Source organism: Peromyscus californicus, unplaced genomic scaffold, assembly GCF_007827085.1.
Source record: "Peromyscus californicus insignis strain IS unplaced genomic scaffold, ASM782708v3 Scaffold_17__1_contigs__length_78620276, whole genome shotgun sequence".
In the NCBI taxonomy this organism is placed as follows: domain Eukaryota; kingdom Metazoa; phylum Chordata; class Mammalia; order Rodentia; family Cricetidae; genus Peromyscus; species Peromyscus californicus.
In genome coordinates, this window is record NW_026294469.1 from 26,412,652 (window position 1) to 26,435,253 (window position 22,602).

At 47.5% G+C, this 22,602-nt stretch overlaps 3 protein-coding genes across 4 annotated transcripts; 1 reads left to right on the top strand and 2 right to left on the bottom strand.

Moving 5' to 3' along the window:
- The first annotated feature begins 2,675 nt into the window (after nt 1–2,675).
- On the top strand, nt 2,676–6,643 carry Wdr55 (WD repeat domain 55). The gene is made up of 7 exons (XM_052741945.1): nt 2,676–2,941; nt 4,792–4,892; nt 4,976–5,063; nt 5,153–5,332; nt 5,499–5,598; nt 5,690–5,859; nt 5,939–6,643. Exons 1-7 carry the CDS (start codon nt 2,739–2,741, stop codon nt 6,261–6,263), a joined length of 1,167 nt encoding a protein of 388 aa, XP_052597905.1. The 5' UTR covers nt 2,676–2,738; the 3' UTR covers nt 6,264–6,643.
- On the bottom strand, nt 6,519–9,470 carry Dnd1 (DND microRNA-mediated repression inhibitor 1). Of its 2 annotated transcripts, XM_052741947.1 has the most exons (4): nt 9,178–9,470; nt 8,927–9,044; nt 8,102–8,563; nt 6,519–7,373 (listed from the first exon to the last, which is right to left on the bottom strand). In XM_052741947.1, the coding sequence occupies exons 1-4, from the start codon at nt 9,199–9,201 to the stop codon at nt 6,919–6,921; spliced, it is 1,059 nt and encodes a 352-aa protein (XP_052597907.1). In that variant the 5' UTR covers nt 9,202–9,470; the 3' UTR covers nt 6,519–6,918. The 2 variants fall into 2 exon arrangements, with proteins under 2 accessions (XP_052597907.1, XP_052597906.1); XM_052741946.1 differs by having other exon boundaries at nt 8,927–9,470.
- A 131-nt stretch (nt 9,471–9,601) lies between these two features.
- Nucleotides 9,602–22,556, bottom strand: Hars1 (histidyl-tRNA synthetase 1). The gene is made up of 13 exons (XM_052741942.1): nt 22,422–22,556; nt 22,085–22,174; nt 18,218–18,337; nt 16,106–16,201; nt 14,903–15,028; nt 13,979–14,086; nt 13,714–13,812; nt 13,431–13,524; nt 13,118–13,245; nt 12,782–13,024; nt 10,684–10,800; nt 10,339–10,485; nt 9,602–10,033 (listed from the first exon to the last, which is right to left on the bottom strand). Exons 1-13 carry the CDS (start codon nt 22,509–22,511, stop codon nt 9,962–9,964), a joined length of 1,530 nt encoding a protein of 509 aa, XP_052597902.1. The 5' UTR covers nt 22,512–22,556; the 3' UTR covers nt 9,602–9,961.
- Between the last annotated feature and the right edge of the window lie 46 nt (nt 22,557–22,602).

Here is a 22,602-nt window from a genome sequence, read left to right on the forward strand (position 1 = left end):
TATCCTGGTCCAAAAGGTTTTGGTGTCCTTCACCCTGAGAAGTTTGCTAAGGCCCAGGGGGCCTACTATGTCTCCTTTCTGTTCTTGGCCAGCACTTTGGTCTGGTGTTCATTTAGGGTCTCCACTTTTTCTGGCTGAATACTGAGCCCAACTGTGGTTTCACCAGATCGAGGGGAAGTTAGGATGTGACTCAGCTGTTACTGACTTTGATCATCTTCATTCATCCTGATAGGAAAGGGCATTTTGTTTTGCTGGCATTGCATACTAGACACACACTCCACCACTAAGCTAAAGCCCCAGCTGTGGGAAAGAGTTTGAGGAATCCAGCTTTGCCAGTAGTGCTTAAGAAGTAGAAAATGGGCCGGGCGGTGTGGCGCATGCCTTTAATCCAGCACTGGGGAGGCAGAGCCAGGCGGATCTCTGTGAGTTCGAGGCCAGCCTGGTCTACAGAGCGAGATCCAGGAAAGGCGCAAAGCTACACAGAGAAACCCTGTCTCGAAAAATAACAAAAAAAAAAAAAAAAAAAAAAAAAGAAGTAGAAAATGGACTGTTCAACAGTCCCTAGAATGGCTTTTAGGCAAATGATGCCTTGGTCCTATGGTTGTAGGCCACAGTTCTAATTAGGAAAAAGGTCAGAGACATGATTCATATGGATACCCAGAATCAATAAAAGCAAGATCTGAGGGTTGGCTGCCAATTTAATACTGTTTCTACAAGTACTCTAATCCTCTAATCACTCTGCAGATAGGTTATTTCTGTCCTTTTAAGCTTTTTTTTTTTTTTTTGGTTTCTCTGTGTAGCTTTGGAGCCTGTCCAAACTTGAACTCACAGAGATCAGCCAGGCTCTGCCTCCCGAGTGCTGGGATTCCGGCAAAATTTATTTTATGTGTATTGATGTCTTGCCATGGGTGTGGGGTTCCCTGGAACTGGAGTTACAGACAGTTGTAAGCTGGCAAGTGGTTGCTGGGAATTGAACCCAGGTCCTCTGGAAGAACAGCCAGTGCTCTTAACCACTGAGCCATCTCTCCAGCCCTCCTCTGAAACTCTTAACTTCACCTTGTGTTCATTTTTTTTTTTTTTCTTGAGACAGGATTTCTCTGTGTAGCCCTGACTGTCCTGGAACTTGCTCTGGAGATCAGGCTGGCCTCCAACTTGGAGATCTGCCTGCTTCTGCCTCCTCAAGTGCTAGGACTAAAGGTGTGTGCCACCACTGCCTGGCAATAATTTATTTATTTTTATTTTATGAGCATTGATTGGTGTTTGGCCTACATGTATGTCTGTGTGAGATGCCCTGGAATTGGAGTTATAAGCTGCCATGTGGGTGCTGGGATTGAACCCAGGCCCTCTGGAAGAGCAGCCAATGTTCTTAACTGCTGAGCCATCTTCCCAGCCCCTCATGTTCATGTTATTTTCCTTTTCGGCAGGTTCTCACTATATAGATCAGGTTGGCCTGGAATTCTCAAGAGATCCACCTGCTTTTATCCCCCTCCCCCAAAGATGTGTGCTACCATGCCAGCACAAGCCTTAGAAGGCCTCGTTGCCCAGAAATCTGAGCAGGTCACTTTCAGCTAGCCTCAGGGACTGTCCTGCCATGTAGAGCATCTCATTATTGGAACCCTCATTAACAGGGATGCCCAGAACATCAGCTGTCATGAATGTTTCCTGGGTAGCCTAAGTACAATAGGTCATGCCCATCAAAGGTCAGGAGCTAAACTATTCTAGAACAGTACTGTTCACTGTTTCTCTGGAGGCACGAAGATGTTGGCGTGGGCAGCAGTTTGAGCATGTGTGAAGGCTGCCTCCTGTTAATGATCCCTGTTAACTTAGGGATGGGAGGACTCTTTCCATCTTGGGCAACATGCCTGCCCCTAGCCTTGGTCTTAGGTTTCACCAAGTCAGGAATGACTGGGATCCCCCTCTCCTATTTGTTAGGCTAGGACTGGATGGAGGGAACAATTGAGGGTGTTCCCAAATATGTGAAGCGGCTGGGAGGGAGGGCAGGCCTTAAAGGTCACACAGTCTAGCTAGCCCCAAGCACAGGCCACAGTGGGTCTGGTAAGATGGGTCTGGGGGTTGGGGAGCAGGGAGATGGTACAGTCGCTAAGTCGGCTGTAGAGCAAACCTGAGGAGCAAACCTGAGGATCGGAGTTTAGTCACTGGGACCTACGTAAAGTGGGAGGAGAGAACCAACTCCTTAAGGTGGTTCTCTGACTTCCATGCGTCGTCGTGCACTCATCACAGGAAAACCCGGAGGGTCGGGAGGGTCGGAGGGACGGGGAGTCTCTGAAACCACGCCCATATTTTCTGCTGTGCCTTTCTTCCTCAGCTCTTTTTTCTCTTAGCCCTGTTTAAAACATATTTAAAAAAAACAACTGCAACTTAGCTTCATTTAAAAAAATAAAAGGGATTGGAGATATGGCTCAGAGGTTAAGAGCACCGACTGCTCTTCCAGAGGTCCTGAGTTCAATTCCCAGCACCCGCATGGTGGCTCACAACCATCTGTAATGAGATCTGGCACCCTCTTCTGTATACACAATAAATAAATCTTAAAAAAAAAAAGGGGGGGTAGGGTAGTTATTCTTAGAGGACGCAGCATGCCACGACCGCTCCATCTACACCAGAGGCAACAGGCCCTCCCCTTCCGACGTCCTCCCCCCAGTGCACTTCCGATCCCGCCCTCTCCCGGAAGCAACGACCTAAGCCACGCCCCATTAAATGTAGTTGGTTCCTCGGCGTGCATGGGTTCTATGGATCGCATGTGCGAGGAGAGTCCCGCGGAGAATTCAAGCAATGAAGAGGAAGACCTTGACTCCACGAAGGCAGCACCCCGGATCCGTGATACCCCAGAAGACATCGTGCTGGAAGCGCCAGCCAGTGGCCTGGCGTTCCATCCCACTCGAGACCTGCTGGCGGCAGGGGACGTAGACGGGGACGTGTTCGTGTGAGTGGGCTGTAGGGCGGAGGCGTGGTCGGCGCGTGGGCGCCAGGGTCTTAAAGCTCCTCTGGGTTGGAGGTGGGGTAGAGCGTGTGGCGGGAAGACATATTTTATGAGATCTGATCAGACGGCCCGACTCGTTCAGTAACTTTCAGCAAGTGTGCTGGTGGGGTTCTCAAATTGACTCCAGATGTCTTCCCACATCCCTCTCCATCTTTTTAATTTTTTAATTTTTAGGCAAGGTGTTGAGACTGGAGCTCGACGATCCTTGCTAGTCTTACCTAGCTATCTAGCTTGCCTCAGGGATCCCACCCATCTCTGCTTCCTAAGTGCTGGAATTAAAGTTGGCCACCATACTTGCCCCATCTTTTACATAGGTTTTGGGGATTCCCAAGGCCTGAACCATCTCTCCAGACCTCCACCTCTATTTTAATTTAACTTGTCAGCACGGTGACATTGGCCAGAATATACAGTAATTAACCGTGTCCTTCTATAGCTTCTGTGGACTCTGATTATTACCCTTCCAGCTTCTGGATTTCTGTTAATAGTTATTTTCCTTTGAGACAGGATCTCACTATGGCCCAGAGTGGTCTAAAAGGATCCTCTTGCTCTGGTCTCAGATTTTTTTCCCCCTCTAGGTTTTTTGTTTGTTTGTTTTTGTTTTTTCGAGACAGGGTTTCTCTGTGGTGTTTTGGTGCTTGTCCTGGATCTCGCTTTGTAGACCAGGCTGGCCTCGAACTCACAGAGATCCGCCTGGCTCTGCCTCCCGAGTGCTGGGATTAAAGGCGTGGGCCACCACCGCCCGGCTCCCCTAGGTTTTTTAGTATCCCTGACTGTCCTTGGACTTGCTCTGTAGACCAGTCTGGCCTCTGCCTCCTGAGTGCTGGGATTAAAGACATCTGCCACTACTGCCCAGCCAGAATTCCTAAGAATATAGGCACCCACCAACACACCCAGCTTGCCATTAGTTTAATCATGTATTTCTGGGCCCCCACAGTGGTCCAGACCCAATCTTTCCCCAGGCTTGGGCTTTTGAGGATGGTGAAGAGTGGACTGTAATGATGTGTACCTGTAATCTCAACATCTTGAAGGATGAGATAAATGATTACAAATTCCAGGCCAAACCAGGCAATGGTGGCACACTTTTTAATCCCAGCTCTTGGGAGGCAGAGGCAGGTGAATCTCTGAGTTTGAGGCCAGCCTGGTCTACAGATGGAGTTCCAGGGCAGCCAGGGCTACACAGAGAAACCCTGTCTCAAATAAAACAACAAAAAAAGAAAACAAGTTCCAGGCTAGATTTGGCTATGCAATGAGATCTTGTCACAACCTGATTCGTTCCCCAAAATAGTCCTATACAAATATATCTTGAATTAATATGTATTGAAACAAGATCTAATATTTGAAGTTAATTGAAAATGGATAAATAAGCCAGGCAGTGGTGGTGAACACCTTTTATTCCAGCACTCGGGGAGGCAGAGGCAGGTGGATCTCTGAGTTCAATCAAGACCAGCCTGGTCTTTGAGTATCAGGACAACCAGGGCTACACAGAGAAACCCTGTCTCAAAAAAAAAAACAAAAACAAAACCAACCAAACAAAAAAAGAATAACTAAAAGAAAAATATAAAGAGAAAACGGATAAATAGGCTGGGTGTGTGTGGCTCATTTGCAGACTATTTACCTAGCATGTGTGAAGTTCCATTTCCAATACTACAAAGAAAATCGATAAACAAGAGTGGTAGGCTCTTTGGTCTTGGAAGTACTCTCATCTACATAGGAAAGTGGTGGTTTTTTTTTTTTTTTGTGCTCTGTGCATTGCAGGTGTGGTATGGGATGATTCACTCTCTTCCTTTCCTCAGCTTTTCATACTCTTGTCAGGAGGGAGAAACCAAGGAACTCTGGTCCTCGGGACACCACCTCAAGTCCTGCAGAGCCGTTGTCTTCTCAGAGGATGGGCAGAGTGAGTACTGGGGAAGGCAGCCAGCAGTGTGGTAGAGGGGAGAGGGCAATGATCATACCATAAGCTGGCCTTTTCCCCCCTAGAACTTGTTACTGTCTCTAAGGACAAAGCAATCCATATATTAGATGTCGAACAGGGACAGTTGGAAAGACGCATTTCCAAGGCTCACGGGTAAGAAAAATCAGATGTACGTGTACCTGGTGAGGGGTAAGGACTGAGAGGTCTCCATTAGAACAAATTCATATTCTCTGTTTCTCCAGTGCCCCCATTAATAGTCTGCTGCTTGTGGATGAGAATGTTCTAGTCACTGGGGATGACACAGGTGGCATCCGGCTCTGGGACCAGCGAAAAGAGGGCCCTTTAATGGATATGCGGCAGCATGAGGAGTACATCGCTGACATGGCTCTAGGCCCAGCCAAAAAGCTGCTGCTGACAGCCAGGTACAACCTTAAACCCTGCTCCCTGCTGGTTTCCTCCCTCGAGACCACTTGGTGATGTAGGTACCCACTTGGTGGTGTAGGTACCCACTTGGTGATGTAGGTACCCACTTGGTATTACAGTCTTCTTCAAATGGAGCTTCCCGTTCAATCTGTTTGCTCTCTACAGTGGGGATGGCTGCCTTGGTGTCTTCAACATCAAGAGACGCCGTTTGGAGTTACTCTCGGAGCCTCAGTCAGGCGATCTGACCTCCGTCACCCTCATGAAAGTACAGCTGGGTATGATGGGATAGGGTATGCATGCTAGGGGGTGTATTCTGAAGTGGCTCCACAAACATGGTTTACCTTGTGAACCTGCAGTATGGGAAGAAGGTGGCCTGTGGATCTAGTGAAGGTACCATCTACCTCTTCAACTGGAATGGTTTTGGGGCGACAAGTGACCGCTTTGCCCTGAGAGCAGAGTCCATCGACTGCATGGTTCCGGTCACTGAGAATCTGCTGTGCACTGGCTCCACGGATGGCATCATTAGGTAAGGGGAGCCAGTGCAGCCCTGGCGCACAGGGAGGCCAGGCCAAGCCAGCCAGTGCCTAACACTCTTCTCTGCCCAGGGCTGTGAACATCCTGCCAAACCGAGTGGTAGGCACCGTGGGCCAGCATGCTGGGGAGCCTGTGGAGGCACTAGCCCTATCCCACTGCGGCCAGTTTTTGGCCAGTAGTGGCCACGACCAGCGACTCAAATTTTGGAACATGACTCAGCTGCGAACTGTGGTTGTGGACGATTATCGGCGACGCAAGAAAAAGGGAGGGCCCCTCCGTGCTCTGAGCAGTAAGGCCTGGAGCACTGACGACTTCTTTGCAGGGTTGAGAGAAGATGGAGAGGATGCCAAGGCTCCAGAGGAGGTACTGAAGGAGAGCGATAATGACAGTGACTGAGCTGAGGCCATGAGGAGAATGTCAGGACAAGGAGCTATGTTTTCTGGGACAGCCCCTAAAGAAATGTTTTTTGATGCTGTGGATTGAACCTACAACCTTGAGTATAAGCTTAGATCTACCACTGATCCCCCCAGCCCCCCAACAGGAATTTCCAATACTCTGTTGTATAAATTCATGGCCCCAAAGTGGGAAAGTATTTGCTCACCCTACCATTGTAAAACAAACTGTTATGGTAAGACAGCACAGACAGACATGTGAATACCAACCAGGGGTTTAATATAAATACAACCAGTATAGAAAAAGACATATAAGCCCAAATCAGTGGCAAGTGGTGGAAGGAAGGGCCTTTGGCTCAAATAAAAACAAAGATTCATAGTAAACTTTTTGTGTGGGTATGGTAATTTTGGCAAACTGGGAAGTGACCAAGGATACTAGGTCAGAGGTCAAATCAGACCCTGGGCTCAGTGGGGGAAGGGCCGAGTTCCTCACAACTAAAGTAGCACTTAGGTGTGACAGGGTCCTTCCCCAGCAAGGAAGCTGTAACCAGGCCCCTGTCTCTTTGTGATCCAGTAGTGGCTGCCCAGGCCTGCTGGGCTGGGCTGGCACAGGTTCTGTCCACCCATTTAGGCTGCCTGTAGAGAGGAGGGGGAGGGGGTCACTGCCTAACCATAATACCTGCTTCAGCCCCAGGAGACCACAAGCTGGTTCTAGACTCACTCAGTGTTTCCAGCAACTGTGCAGACACAGCATCCTTGGCCACCTCATGCCCATCCTGCCATTCAGAGGCCAGCACAACCCAAATGAGGCCGCTGAAAGGCACTGGGTGTCCAGGGATCACAACCTGGTACCAAAAGCGATGCCAGCCAGCAGGCCCCGTGCCTAAGCACTTGGTAAGGAACACTGGGCTGCCCAGCTTCATCCGTTGACACAGCAGCTGCAGAGCAGCCCGAGCCCCTTGGGACCCTAGCCTATCCCTGCTCTGGGCTAGTTGGCTGCCTTCTGGCCGTAGGAACCGCAGCGAGGGACCTGCAAGCTGCTGGCGGAAGTGCTGCTTCAGGTCAGGCTTGAGCCACTCCACAGCCACCTGTTCCCCACAGAGGCGTGACTGCCCTGCAAGAAAGAGGCAGAAGACAAGGGCAGATCTGAGTACAGGGACTGGAGCCGGACACTGAGGAGGAGCTGGCCAGTAAAGGGGCCTGGGAGTGACTCGCTACAGGCTATGTTTAATGCCTCTCCACTTCCTGGTGGCGTGACAACTTCTCCAAGCCTCACTTCATTTATTTGTAAAGGGGCTGTAACAACACATACTATCTAATTATCCCTGGGGCAGTACAGGGCATTCAGGCTTTGTTTACTTAGTCACCATCACAATAGCTAACCTTTCTGATCAATGAAAGCTGAAAACAGGAGGCAGCACTGCTTAATTCACCCCAGGAAACAGGCACCACAAAGATAAGCAGGCTCACCTGAACTCGTATACAACTCCAATTTTTTCCCCCCTGGAAATACTGAGGACTAGAACAGGATGCACTGGCAGGTGGTGGTGGCGCAAACCTTTAATCCAAGTGGGAGGCAGAGGCAGGTGGATCTCTGAGTTTGAGGCCAGCCTGGTCTACAAAGCGAGTTCCGGGCCAGCCAAGGCTACACGAGAAACCCTGTCTCAAAAAATAAAACAAAATAGGATACAAACTATGGGAGCGGGAGCTTCAATTTAGGTAAATAGTGGTTGTAGCACTGTCGTATGCCGGCAGTTTGTGAACCCCACGCATGTCTGACTCTAAGATTTGGGGATATGCTTTTAAAGTAGCCAGCCGCCCACCCGCAGCTTCCACCCCTACCTTCTACCAGGGCCTTTTTGGCCATGGCAGCGGCTCGGTGTGTGCTGAACTTGAGCAGTGCAATCTGAGAGGGCGCCGACCCGGGGCTGGGTAGCAGCAATGTCTCCTGCAGGCAGGGACCCAGCGGTTGGAGGGCGAGCAGGAGGGCGCGGCGGTTCAAGCTGGGAGGCAGCCCGTCCACTGTCAGCTCGCACTTCTCGGTGCTTCGGCACACCAGAAGCTGGCAGGAGGGGCGCAGCTGGTGGTTGTGCAGCGTGGCAATGGCGGCCTGGGCACCGCGCCGCGAGCTGTAGCGCGCGTAGGCAAAGCCGCGGTTCAAGCCACTGAAGGTCATCATCAGGCGGAACTCGTAGAGACGCCCCACGCGCTGGAAGAGTGGGATCAGCTGGTGCTCATACACGTCCTGGGGCAGTCGCCCGATAAACACCTCGGAGCCTGAAGGTGGCGGGCTGCCCACCCAGCCTGGAGGGAGAGGATAGGAAGGGGGTACTGTCGTCAAACGGGATGGTTCTACTTCTAAGCCCCAGGAAACAGCTAGGATGTGGGAGGCGAGGAGGAAGGCCATCTAGAAATACTGACACCCTTCTGGCTCCCGGTCGTTAGCAGAACTGGGCGACTGGACGGCGTAAACAACTAGGCTGGCACCGAGTGGGTGGGCGTACTCTCCTCGACGGGGAGAGTGGAAGGGGAGCCAGACAAATATCCGCACCTGATAGAGGCTATGTCAGGTAGTCTGGGTTTTCTGACTTTGGAGCCTAGGGGACAGGCCCTACCTACAAGAGTGGCCAAGGCTGTGTAGTGCCACACGGGGTGGGGCTACCATACCTGGGGGTGGCCCGCCATACTTCCTTTGCCCGTTGACCTGTACCAGGCGGATGCCAGTCTCCCTTACCCACGCCTCCAGGGCTGCCTTGTTCTCTGGATTCACCCGTTCACACCATTGCTGGAGGAAAGAGGTAGGTAGGTTGGAATGGCGCATCACCGGCCCAGTACCACCTCGCTTGGGTATTGGGGTCACCGTAACCGCTCCTTATGGAGGGGGGGCCCAAGGACCCCTTAGGTCTTTAATTACTTACCTCACACTCCCTTTTAGACTGCATAGCCCTCTCCTAGGTCTGCCTGCCAGGACCTTCTTTAGAACTTCCCTTGGGCTTCTCTGCCTCTGGAAGATTCCCTGCCTTCCACGCCCCCTCGAGCTCTCATTGGCTCCGAGAGCGACCCCGCCTCTCAAGGAGGCATCCATTGCACGTGCGCGAACGCTTGGAGGCGCGCTAGCCCCTGGAAATCTCTCAACTCTCTTAGGACGTGTGTGGGAGGAGCGCCATCAGAGGTGGGGGGTGGGGCCGAGCAGGGGCAGGATGGGTACCGGGCCCACAGGGTGCCCTTTAACCGGTGGGTTTGGGGAGGCCTCCTCTCTTTCACACCAGTCACTAAAGCAGCTTGAATGGTTCAGGACCCGAGGCGGAAGGTAGCATTAGGCATTATGGACACAGACAGGCGTTAGCGGTGGAGACATTTATTGAACTTTTTGGCGGTAGGTTGTAGGGAGGCATCTGTTCATCTGGTGTGTGGCTCTGCAGTGAAGCCACCTCAGGTCCACACAGGAGTTTAGGAGGCAGAGTCCTGATTAGTCCACCTATACTGCTCCTCCCCATCCCCGACAAGGAAAGGGTAGTTCTTGGCCATTTTTTTTTGCCAGTGATTACCAATAATAAGGTAATGATAAAAACAAAAAAGCCACTATTTTGACCACCCTTCAGTCTTCTCCTGGGTCAGAAGTACGCGAACTGTTTAAATACATATGCAGTTTTGTTTCAGTTCAAATAAGGCCAATTCTGATTCCTTTGCAGTTTGTTCAGTTCAGCAGATGGAGAGGGGCTGATCTGTTCTTCTTCTGATCTCCTCCACAAGGTCTTCTCTTCGGACATCCACCTGGCCAGGAAGGAGAAAGAAGGTATGAACATCTTCGGTTCAGCTATTCACTGAGTGCCTACTTCTAGTACCAGGTTTGGCTCACTGGGACATGTACCCAGTTAGACAGCCCAGGGTAGATAATGCCCCCAGGAAAACACGTGCAGGTGGATGCTGGGGATCTGAAACGTCATGATTGTAGTTAAAGTCTAAGCCCCCAGATTCTTCAGAAGTTAGTGCTCTATGCGGCTCAGATCTCCAACAGGCCTGGGCCGACCAGAAGCTGATGCCCCCTTGTTCGTCAGCCTTCCTGCTTGCCTCCTTACCTCTTCTCTGCTAGTCACTGAACGGAGCTTGACGACACCATCCTTGAGCTCCTGCTCGCCGATGATGGCTACCAGTGGGATGCCTGCTTCCTCACAGTACTGCAGCTGGTTCAGTAACTTCGGGTTCTTCTTGTACAGCAGCTCAGCCTGCACATGACCAAAGAAGAAAACGAAGGCTTCTGTTGTTCTCGGGGAGGAACTCTGGGGATGGGGTGGGGGTGGGGTGCAGCAGGTACCTATTCTTTGCTACATCTCAAGAAGTAATGGGAGGCACTATGTAAACTTCTGTTAGTTTGTGCCTAGTACTCCCAAGTTTGCTACCACCCTGGGGACTGCCTCCTGTACCTTGATCCCAGCATCCCATAACTCTGAGACAAGCTTCAGTCTCTCCTCCAGCAGCTTCTTCTGTGCAGATGCCACAAGCACCTGTGTCTCCGTGGTCCGTACCTTTTCCTCTAAAGCCTGGGGAGAGGCAGGCAAGGGTCAGAGTGGGACTAAGTAATCAGGAACAATGGGGAAGGCTGTAGTTAGGATCCTGAGAGACTAGGTCCAACTCTGTGAGCTCCAGTAGGGAAAGGTCCCAGCCTTCTCATCTACTAGTAGGACATAAAATAGTTCTTAGAAGGTGTATGAAATGAACTGACTTGCATGACTTGTCAGAATAAATGATGACTGGAAAGTGGGGTACATCTCTAATTCTAGTGCTTGGGAGGTGGAGATAGAAGGATCAGGCCTTGAAGGCTCATCCTGAATATGTGAGTTTGAGGCTAGTGTGTCTCAAAAAACAAAACAAAAACAAAACAAATACAAAACACCCCCCAAAACCAACCAACAAACCAACCAACCAAAACACACAACACCAAGGAAACAAATAAGGGGGCTGGAGGGATGGTTCTGCAGTTAAGAGATGGCTGCTCTTCCAGAGACCCCGAGTTTGATTTCCAACACCCACACGGCAGCTTATAGCCATTTGTAATTCCAGTCCCAGGGCATCCGAAGCCCCCTTCTGGCCTCCGTGAGCACCAGGCACAAACATACAAGCAGGCAAAATACCCACACCCATAAAAATAAAAAATAAAAATTACAGAACAAAACACAACACCAACAAAAAGGACTAACTATCCCAGGGTAACAGTACAGTAAAGTTCAAACTCCCTTCCATTTGGTTAGGGCCACAGCACAATCACAAAGAAGGAGTACTATGAGACCACCTCAAACCACCAGTGGCATCCAGTCTTCACCTTCTGTGAGACTAGGTTTATGTGGATGCAGGAATAAGGAAGAAGGCTGCTATTGCCCCTCAACTTTTTCTAGAAAACTATTTTCAGAGTTACAACATAAAATGCCTACTAGAATAATGAACTCATATGGGAAACATGGGTGGTGTCATCCTAGAGAAAAAAACAGGAATATTAGGAAAGTTGCTGGAGCATTCCTGAAAATCAAATGCAATGAGCCATTTAAGAGTACCAGCAACAAGCTGGGCGGTGGTGGCACATGCCTTTAGTCCCAGCACTCGGGAGGCAGAGACAGGTAGATCTCTGTGAGTTTGAGGCCAGCCTGGTCTACAGAGTGAGTTCCAGTTCCAGGACAGGTTCCAAAGCTACAGAGAAACCCTGTCTCAAAAAACAAAAACAAACAAACAAACAAAAAGAGTACCAGCAACAAAGGGGAGCTTCCGTGGTGTTACTCTAAGTCCCAGGGAGTCAGAGCAGCCATTGGAGCAAGCCCAGGGCCTCAGACATGTTTTCCACCGAGAGGCAGCATTAGCGTGGCTAACAGTAAGACTTAGGAGTTTTGACTATCTGGATTCACACTCTGACTCTTTTACTTACAAGTGTCATGATCTTGAGCAAATTATCTGATCGTTAATATCTAGCTTCCTATCTGAGAAACAAAAATAACAAACTCAGCTACTCTCAGTTGTTTTGTGTCAGAACTACATTAGCTGAAAATGCACCAAGCATGTAGGCCTCGTCAACATGAAGTAGTCTGCCCCAAGGAAGATGTGCATCTTAGATACACCAGCCTAGATTCTTGATAGCTCTGATCCAGTGGAGAGCTACAAAACTATCCTACAAGCCAGGCCTCATGGCTCAACCTAGCCCAGCCAATCAGAGTAAGCCAGGAGGATTCAAGACCCTCCTGGCTACACACTGAGTTCAAAGCCACCCTGGACAACTTAGTGAGACCCTGTCTCAAATTAAGTGAAAAATAGCATATAGTGATAACAGTGCTTGCCTAGCATGCACAGGGCCCAGGTTCAATTTCCAGTATCATAAAACATACAGACAGACAGACACAAAACTGGCCTATAAAGGATTGAGACTCTAAAGGCTAACAACCACCTCTTCTGTCCAAAGCAGCACCTGTCCCTAAGAGATCAAAGGTAGCTTGGGTACCATCATCTGCCCTTCTGTGTTCTACTGACCCCAGGACTTACCTCTAATCTTTGCTCCACAATGGAGAAGATCCTCTCTACTCCAATACTGAGCCCGACGCATGGCACCTTGCGCCCTTTTGGGTCAAACATGCCTACCAGCCCATCGTAGCGCCCTCCAGCAGCTACGCTGCCCACACCCAGGGGCTCCTCCCCAGCCTGGGTTGGCATCTGTAGCAGCACTGCCTCATAGATGACCCCAGTGTAGTAGTCCAGGCCTCGAGCAAGGCTCAGGTCAAAGGAGATCTGTGGAGGCAAGGTCACGGTCAGCAGCAGATTAGGATCAGGGACCCCAAGCCACAGCGATCAGCTAAGGCTCCTCTCTCCAACTTGACTTACCTTGTCATCAATGCCAAACAGGGTCAGATATTCGAACAGCAGCTTTAGGTCTCCCAAGCCCTCCAAGGCCTGTTTGTTTTGGGAGAGTTTAGGATCCTGGAGTAACTGCTCCACCAGAGACACCCCACCTGAGGAAACAAATTTGTAGGTTAGACCGACAAGAAAAAAAACAGTAGGTTTGCCTTTTGTCTGGGTTGCAGGACATGTACACATGAACACTCCTGCTTCACATACACACACACACGCACACATGCACGCACATTTCAATTTCAGGACTCAGGGCAGTGATGAGGCTGCTGGGTTCTTTTCTCACCATGCTGTTGGACATAGTCCCCAATGCGATCAGCCACTTCCGGTGCAAGGCCCTTCTCTCCCACCATCTCATTCTTCACTTCCTCCCAGGATACCTGGGCACACAACAACAGTCAGAGGCCACTACACAGCTTCCCTACCACAGAACAAGTGTGGACCCTTCAACCTACATGCTGGAGCCAGAACTCCTCCAGTGGGCACAGAGGCAGCTACCTCTTCCTCCTAAACTTTCTCATTGCTTAAAACAGTAGGATGTAGAAAGAGTCAGGTGTCTGGGTTATTACCTTATCTAGTTTGTCCACTGAGGAGCAGATGGTACGGAACTTGCTGTCGGGAACACCACAGATAGCAAACATCCCATCTAGGATGCGCCTATCATTTACCTGTGAGGAGCAAGGTATAGGGAAGAAGGAGGCTGCTTATTTTCTGCTTATTTTGCACAATTCCCAGTCGTCTCTATCACATGGGCTACTGATCTCTCTGCACAAGGACTTCTCCCTGTGAGAGGCCAGGCCCTACCTTGACCTCCCAGGCCCACCCAGCTCTGACCTTGACCAGGAAGTTGCCTATCTGAAGTGAACTCAGGATCTCACACATGATCTTCAGGCACTCTGCGTCAGGAATCATGGGGTCAAACTGGCCAGCAATGTCAAAATCCTGCAGGGAAATAGAGAGGGAGAGGGGTGGCCTGTGACAGACTCTCGAAACCTCTGCTGTCTGCATCGAAGCACAGGCCTTCCCCTTCATTTCCTGTTTCCTCCTCAGCCCTTGGGCCCTCACCAGTCCTGCTCCCTGGTCCATTATGGAACTATTCTTCTTCAGCACCCACTTCTTCATGGTCTTCCTCAACTTCTCCTACTGCTGTGGGGGCAATTCCCAGCCTTAGTCAGTGTCTCTGTCTGTCTGTCTGTCTCTCTCTCTGTGGTAATACTGGGAATTGAACCTAGGGCTTCAAGCATGTGAGCAAATCACTTTACCGCTGAACTACAGCCCCAGCCCTTCCCACCGTAGTCTTTTGCTTTTTTTTTTTTCTGTCAGAAGTCCCGCCATTAGTCTAGAAGATTTGACAACACCACACTGAATTTCCCCGTTCTCTGTTGTGATTGTAATACTGTGGTTTAATACACAGGGCCTGGAGCTAGGGATGTAGCCCAGTGGTAGAACAACTGCCCAGTGTCCTAGTGTGAACAAGGCCCTGCATTTGAACCCCAGCACTGAAAAACAGAACTAATTTTTTCCCAAATAAAACAACTTCCCCCAAATAATCAAAACTACCAAACCAGTCCCCAAACCTCAGATTCAATGTCTTATTCTTCATCTCCACTAAGCCATTATGAGGTCTACATGAAAATATTAGAAATCTAAGAGCATTTTCGAGGTCATCCAGTTTGTTCAGGACACCACAGCACCCAGTAGATCCTATCAGAGAGGGCCTGAGTTACCCATCTTGCTCCATGGTTTTCCAACACTCACACACTGATAGAATTCACGATAACGGCCTCTGGTCATAGCAGGGTTGTCCCGGCGATACACCTTTGCTATGTGGTAGCGTTTAATGTTAGTCAGTTTATTCATTGCCAGATACCGAGCAAAAGGGACCTGATAACAGAGCGTTAAGGAAAAAGAGCCTCCTGTGGCTGCGGGAAGTCATCGTCACCCACAGAAGCTGGGGTCTACCCCTGCTTGTAGAGATAAAACCACTCCCTGTAAGGGTGACGGCACTTGTGACTGTCAGAAGAATGAACTGTGTAATCATGAAGGCAGCTGAGTGGAAAGAAGACTCGGCTCCTTCCTCTCCCTCTTGCTCCTGTCTCTCCTGGACTATGCTGACTAGGGGAGAGAAGGGGGCCCGACAGATCAGACAGAACAGGAAAGGGCATGTGGAATGCCTGCGTGGATGACGGGCAGAGGGGCTGGGTGTGGTGGTCTGAACCACACTGGTCTCCACGGGCTTGTGTATCTGCAGGCTTAGTCCCCAGATGATGAACTGTTGGGAGGATTAGGTAGTGTTGGAGGAGATGTGTCACTGGGAGTAGGCTTTCAAGTTTTAACAACCCACCATGGGCCCAGTCTCTGTCTGTCTGTCTCTCAGCTCCTTCTCCAGCACCACACCTGCCTGTGTGCTGCAATTCTCCCCAGCATGATGATAACGGACTAACCCTCTAAACTATAAGCAAGCCCCCAATGAAATGCTTTCTTTTCTAAGAGTTGCTTTGGTCATGGTGTCTCTTCACAGCAACAGAACACTGACTAAGACACTTGGAGATAAAGGAAATAATGTTCAATTACAGAAAACTCTGTCCATTGGGAGGGCAGGGGAGAGGAGCCTATCCTGGAACTCGCTCTGTAGACCAGGCTGGCCTCAAACTCATGGAGATCCACTTGCCTCTGCCTCCCGAGTGCTGGAATTAAAGGCATGCGCCACCACCACCCAGCAAGCTATTCTTGAGCCAGGAGACTGTTGTTAAACTAGGAACAGGGCCCTGACAGAGAGATGAAGATTTCTAAGGCTATATTCCACTTAGCCAAAGTCCTTTATCTTGGTTTAGAGAAATAAATCCTTTAATTGTAAATGCCTTCATATTTAATCTAACCTATGCCTGCTGTCCCCAAACCCAAGTTCAACCCCAGTGAGTGCCAATTCATCCAAAGCCTTAACTCAAGTTAGAAAGATACAGTGAGGTCATAACGAAGGGACAGCAGCTCCCCACCCTGGTCTTTCAGGTCATAGATAAGCTTTGAGTCTTCTCCGTACTTTCCAGTCAGTGTTTCCTGGAGAAACCAAGAAGAAATGTGATCACAATAATAAATTACATTTTTTTTTTTTTTTTTTTTTTGAGACAGCCTCTTACTATGTATCCCTGGGTGGCCTTGGGCTTCCAGGAATCTATCTGCCTCTACCTCCTGAATGCTGGGATTAAAGGCTTGAGCCACCGTGCCTGGATAGAAATAACTTTATTTATTATTATTATTACTATTATCATGTGATGTTAGGGATTGAACCTAGGCTTTGTACTTGGCAGGCAATCACTCTATCACTGAGCTGTATCCCCAACCCTTAAAGACCATTATGAACACAAAAACTTACTCCTCTAACGTGACTAATCTTAACCTGTCTATAGTTCTATAATTTCTCTGCTTTTCATTACTAATGCTTACAAGTCTGAAGTAGTTACAATAAAAAAGTAGTAACAGGCACACATTTCATCCCAGGACCCAGAAGGTATAGGCAGGTAGTTCTCTGCGAGTTCAAGGCCTGCCTGGTCTGTATAGAGGGACCCTGTTTCAAAAACACACAACAAAACAAAAATAAAAGGGAATAACAATTTTGTGTTGATATTCTGCTTTTTTCTATTTTGTGCAAAAGCTAAAGTATTACTTTTTTTTTTTTCCTCCTTCATTTTTTGAGACAGGGTTTCTCTGTGTAACCCTGGCTGTCCTGGAACTCATTCTATAGACCAGGCTGGCCTCGAACTCACAGAGATCTGCCTCCTGAGTGCTGGGATAAAAGGTGTGTGCCAAACCCCGAAAGTATTACTTTTAATTTAATTTTTTTTAAAACAATCATTTATGCTTATTGTGTGCATTCATATGCCACAGCATGCATAAGGTCATTGGCTAACTTGTGAGAGTTGGTTCTCTTCTTCCTTCTTGTGAGTTCTGAAGATTAAACTCAGGTCATCAGGCTTGGTAATAAATGTTTTACCCAAGCTGAGCCATCTTAGTCAGGCCTAAGGTATTATTATTTAAAATAAAAAATATTATTTTATGTGTACGTATGTTTTATCTATGTGTGTATGCCCAGCACATGCATGTCTAGTGCCTGTGGAGTTCAGAAGAGAGTGTTGGATCCCCTGGAACTAGAGTTACAGATGGTTGTGAGTCACCACATGGATGCTGGGAACTGAACCCAGATCCTTTGCACGAGCAACAAGTGCTCTAACTGCTGAGCCGTCTCTCCAGCCCCGATAAAGTAGTTAGGGGTTTGTAGTGATCTTGAAGAAAACCCCAAGTTCGATTCACAGCACCCATGTCAGTCACCACCTAATGTAACTCCAGCTCCTTGGACATCCTATACTTCTGACCTCCTCAGGCATGTGTACACATGTACACACATTCACACACAACACATAATTAAAAATAAGTCTAACCCCCATCATTAAAAGGTAAATAAATAAAAAAGATGTATAATTTTCCAGTGGGACTCTCGGGGTAGTGAGATACATCTGTAACTGTAGCACTAGAAAGGCAGAAGCACCCTGCTTGTGGTTCAAGGCCAGCCTGGGTTATGATGAGACTGTCTCAGAACAACAGTACAGAGCTCTGCACTTTGCTAGCACCATTCTATTAGATGTTTATATTGTTCCAATTAAAATACATTTCCAAAATATGTCAACAGGCATATCTGTGCACACAGCTTTCTGGTTTTGAGTATTTTTCTTGAAGATAAGCTTGTAGGAATGCATTATCAGGTTAGCAAACATAGATGCTTTTACAACGCCTGAGATCTGAACAATGTCAGAAACCGAAATAGAATGTCTTCAGGATGTTACAGCAGTCTATGCACCCTGATGTCGTCAACCGGTTATAATATATCCCTCTGACCAAACTGGCCAAGATTTAAAAAGCTTTAAAATCCTCAGTGAGTGGACTCAAACATTTGAACTCTGTCGACCCCACTAAGGTGTTAAAATTCTAACCTTTGCAACCTTAGACTCCTTCCCTGGCCTCTTTGGTATTCATAAGCCCACAGCTCCACTCTTCAGTTTCTCCTTACCCATCTCTCACCTTCAGTTCAAACACAGGTGTATCAATCACTTCTGCTCCATGGCGTTTGAAGCAGCGGATGATGACATCAAACACCTTTTCCCGAACTGCCATCTGCCGGGGACTGTAGTCTCTTGTGCCCTTGGGAGTCAAAATCAAAACTCAAGGATGACATTTAAAACAAAGAACAAGGGGTTGAAGGGATGGCTCAGCGGTTAAGAGCACTGGCTGTTCTTCCAAACGACCCAGGTTCAATTCCCAGCACCCACATGGCAGCTCACAACTGTTTGTAACTCTAGTTCCAGGGGATCCAACACCTTCATACAGATATAAATGCAGGCAAAACACCAAACACACATGAAATAAATTAAAACAAAGAACAATACACTGCAGAACTATCCAAAATCTAGTTGAGCAACAAGAAACACAAATGATGTCGAAAGAGTGTGTTTTCCTACATGCCACCTAGTGGGCGACAGCACAGAACAATCCCTGCCAATCCCAAGAGCCACTGCCATCAGTTAGCTGGCTGGATACTGTTTCACAGAATTCAGAACCGTTTTCTCAGCTCCGAGTTTTTTTTTTGAAAACTCAGGAATAACATTTGCTTGCACAGCAGACAGTACCTACCAGACAAGCATATTACCAATTCAAAGCGGCTCAGTGGGTTGAATTCTAAAGTTTGCATGCAAGTTTTCAACATAATTTGGCAGATACATATTATAGCTAAATTACAAGCTGTCAAGAAGTCAAGTTACTCCTAAGAGCACTCAGCAAGTGTGTAGTAGTCTGTTCCCATCTAGGCCAGAGTTTTTAGTCTGGGCTGTTACAGCCTGCTCTAAAACCTGTGGTGTAAGGACCTTACCACATTCTTAGCTACTATCAATTCAAAGTGTATTATTTCTGTGTACATTTGCCACATTTGAAATTATAAGTGCAAAAATTTATCAATGTACCATTACATATGAACACAAATAATATTTTAAGACAACTAAAAAATGTAGCAAGAAGAGTAATATCGATCACATTTTTTGCAAATCTTGTTTTCAATCTTATTCTTTATGTGTATGGGTGCTTTTCACGTATGTATGTTCCATGCATCACTTGCATGTCTGATGCCCATGGAGGCCGGAAGAGAATATCAGATCCCCTGGAATTGGAGTTACAAGTAGTTGTAATCTGCCACATGGGTACCAGGAATCAAGCCCAGGTTCTCTGGAAGATCAGCAAATGCTCTTAACAGCTGAGCCATCTCTCCAACCCCATTTCTGCAAATCTTTACAGTCAGCCAATTTTCCCATGTGTCTTTTTGTATTAAATTTCTATTGCTGTATATTGGTCTGGCTGAAAAGTATGAAGAAACTCTAATCTTACTCAGGTGGGTTCTTACAAAAGGCAGAGTATTCTAATGAGCTCCTCAACTGTGGATATTCTTTTTTGATACTACACCAAAATCCAAGTGCTTATTTCTTACAGACTGGTTGGAATGTGGAATCTAAAAGCTACAGCAATGGAGTTTTCCTGTTGTTACATTTAGAAGCACTAGTCAACTGGGGAGGGCGGTGCATGCCCATAATAGCAGTATCTGGGAGGCTCAAAACCAGTTTGGTTTACATAGTGAGTTCCAGGTCAACCAGGAACACATAGCAAAACTCCGTCTCAAGAAAACAAAACTCATCAAGCACTGTTCTCAGCTATATAAGGTAACTAGAGCTATTAAATACATGGAGAGAGTGATCACCTCTGGACTGAAGGGAAGGTGGGAAGGGGAATATTGTTAAATGGGTGGTTTCAATTCTGAATGATTAAAAAGTTCTGGAAAAGCAGGTATAACAGCTCCTGTTTCCACACTTGGGAGGCCAAGGCAGGATTGTGGTAAGTTACAGGCCAGCCTAGGCCACAGACTCAAGCCCTATCTGGAAGAAGAAAAAAGATGAGTAGCATTGGTTATACAATAATATGAATATGTTTCATGCTGCAGAACTATACATTAAAATCTACCATTGAGCTGGTGGTGGTGGTGCATGCCTTTAATCCTAGCACTCGGGAGGCAGAGCCAGGTAGATCTCTGTGAGTTCGAGGCCAGCATGGTCTACAGAGTGAGATCCAGGACAGGCACCAAAACTACACAGAGAAACCCTGTCTCGGGGAAAATAAATAAATAAATAAATAAATAATCTACCATTGTATCTTCTACATTGAAAGATCTCTTTTATTCATGTATGATTTTATGACATCTTCACTGGTCATCTAGAAAACACTGGCTCATTAGTAAGTCATAAGAGATCCTCATAATATTGGACCACATATCTCACCAGGAAAATCTAAGTATTGAGAAGTTATCAAACTCAGGGTAAAAGATATTTAAGTTTTCCAAAAATTTTTTATGTGAGTGCTTGAGTTTCATCATTAGCCAACATATCACTGCCAGAAGATTTCCTTGAGTTAGCAAAGCCCACTTCTTTTATTATCACCAAAATGGCTGCCAGATAGTCAACTCTGAAAAGCCATCAGATGTCTGCTTTGTAGCAGAAATGCTTTATATATGTCCTTGTCTCCTACTAGTGATACTTATTATAGCCAAGGGTCAAAATTCAATAAAATTAATAATTTTACCTATAAAGGACATCTATTTATTTATTTATTTTTAGATTTATGTGTATGAGTGTTTTGCCTGCAAGTATCTATTTGCACCACAATCATACCTGGTACCCATGGAAGTCAGAAAAGAGCATCAGATCCCCTGGAGTTACAAATAGTTTTGAGCTTCCAGCAAGTACTCTTAACCACTGAGTTATTTCTCCAGGGACCCCAACCTGCCCCCACCCCCACCCCCTGTAAAAATATTCTTAAGGTAAGTTCAAAATTTTTTAAAAGATTTATCTTATTTTATGTGTATGGGTGCTTTGCCTACATGTATGTCTGTGTATCGTGTGTATGTCTGGTGCCCACTGAGGTCAGAAGAGGGTGTTGAATCCCCTGGAACTGGAGTTACTACAGCTTCTGAGCCACTATGTGGATGTTGGGAATCGAACCTGGGTCCTTTGCAAGAGCAACAAGTGCTCTATACCACTGAGTCATCTCTCCAGCCCCATTTTTTTTTTTTTAATGGTGAGTGCATGGAATGTACATATACTTGGTATACATACAGTTGGTTCTCTGTATCTGCAGGTTCCATATCCACAGATTCAATAAACTGCACTGAAAATACTTGAAGTTGAAAGAAAATTTTGCCTGTATTAAATATAGGTTTTTTTCCATGTCATTATCTCTGAACAGTACCTACTTACATTCTATTAGCTGTTAGTAACCTAGATATGACATTACAGTACATGAGAAAATTGCATAGGTTATATGCAAATACTACACCATTTCCCAAAAGGGACTATTCAGCTGTAGATTTTGGTATCCACAGACTAACAGTAATCCCTTAATGCTATCCAATACCAAGTGTGTTTAATTTCTCCTAACTATCTCAATAATATCTTTTCAAACTTGGCTTCTCTGCATGCTCTAAACTGCTGTGAACCATCTCTCCAGCCCTAACTTTCTTCATATCACCAGTCATATTTTGTAATTGGATATCCCTGCGTGGAATTATTTGTCTTAAATCTCTGTCTCAGTAGAATGTAAGCATCACAAAGGCGTCCAGTATGGTATATTCAGTGCACAATACCACACACATAGATTTGCTCAATGACTATGTAATGAATGAAAGGAGCAGCAGTTAGCATGCTGACTCCCCTGAGCAGCTTTGTTTCCGTCATCACCGAATGACTCAGGTTGAGATCCATCCAGCCCAGTGCCTACACCAACTACTGACGCCTTTGCAATATTTCAGATTGCGATCAGGACCTCCCTCTGAGGCCTCTCACAGCAATAGTTTACCTTGGGGGTTTTGAGCACAAATTTCTGTCTGCCTTCATCATGGCCCAGCTGTGCCTTCAGTTTTAGGAGTTTCGACACCTCCTCCTCGATCTGTGGAGGGAAAAACGCCGCTGGACTGTCTGTTCGTCCCTCCCGTCCCTCCCTTCCCATGCACTCCACACTCGTCTCTCATCGGCCTAGCCTGGCTTCTCTCGGGGACCCACCCTGGCTACCTTCTCACTCAGCCTCCTTTACTCTCTCAGCCTAGCCCCTTCATTCACATGCCTGTCCTCCAGCCAGACCGCCCTCTGTGTTCCTCCGGTTCTGTCGGGCCCCTGTCCTTCCATCTCAGTCGCACCTGCTCAGCGGGGGCTTTCTGCTGCTTGAGGCCCCTCACATGTTCTCCCTGGAGTCGCACCAGCTCCTCCAGCGCAGCACGATCTGCCATCCTGGCTGCCAACCGGAACTGACTGCTGCCTAACCCCGCCTTGGTAGTCTTTAGCCCAGGTTCGGATGACTTCCGGCTATCGAGTCAACGG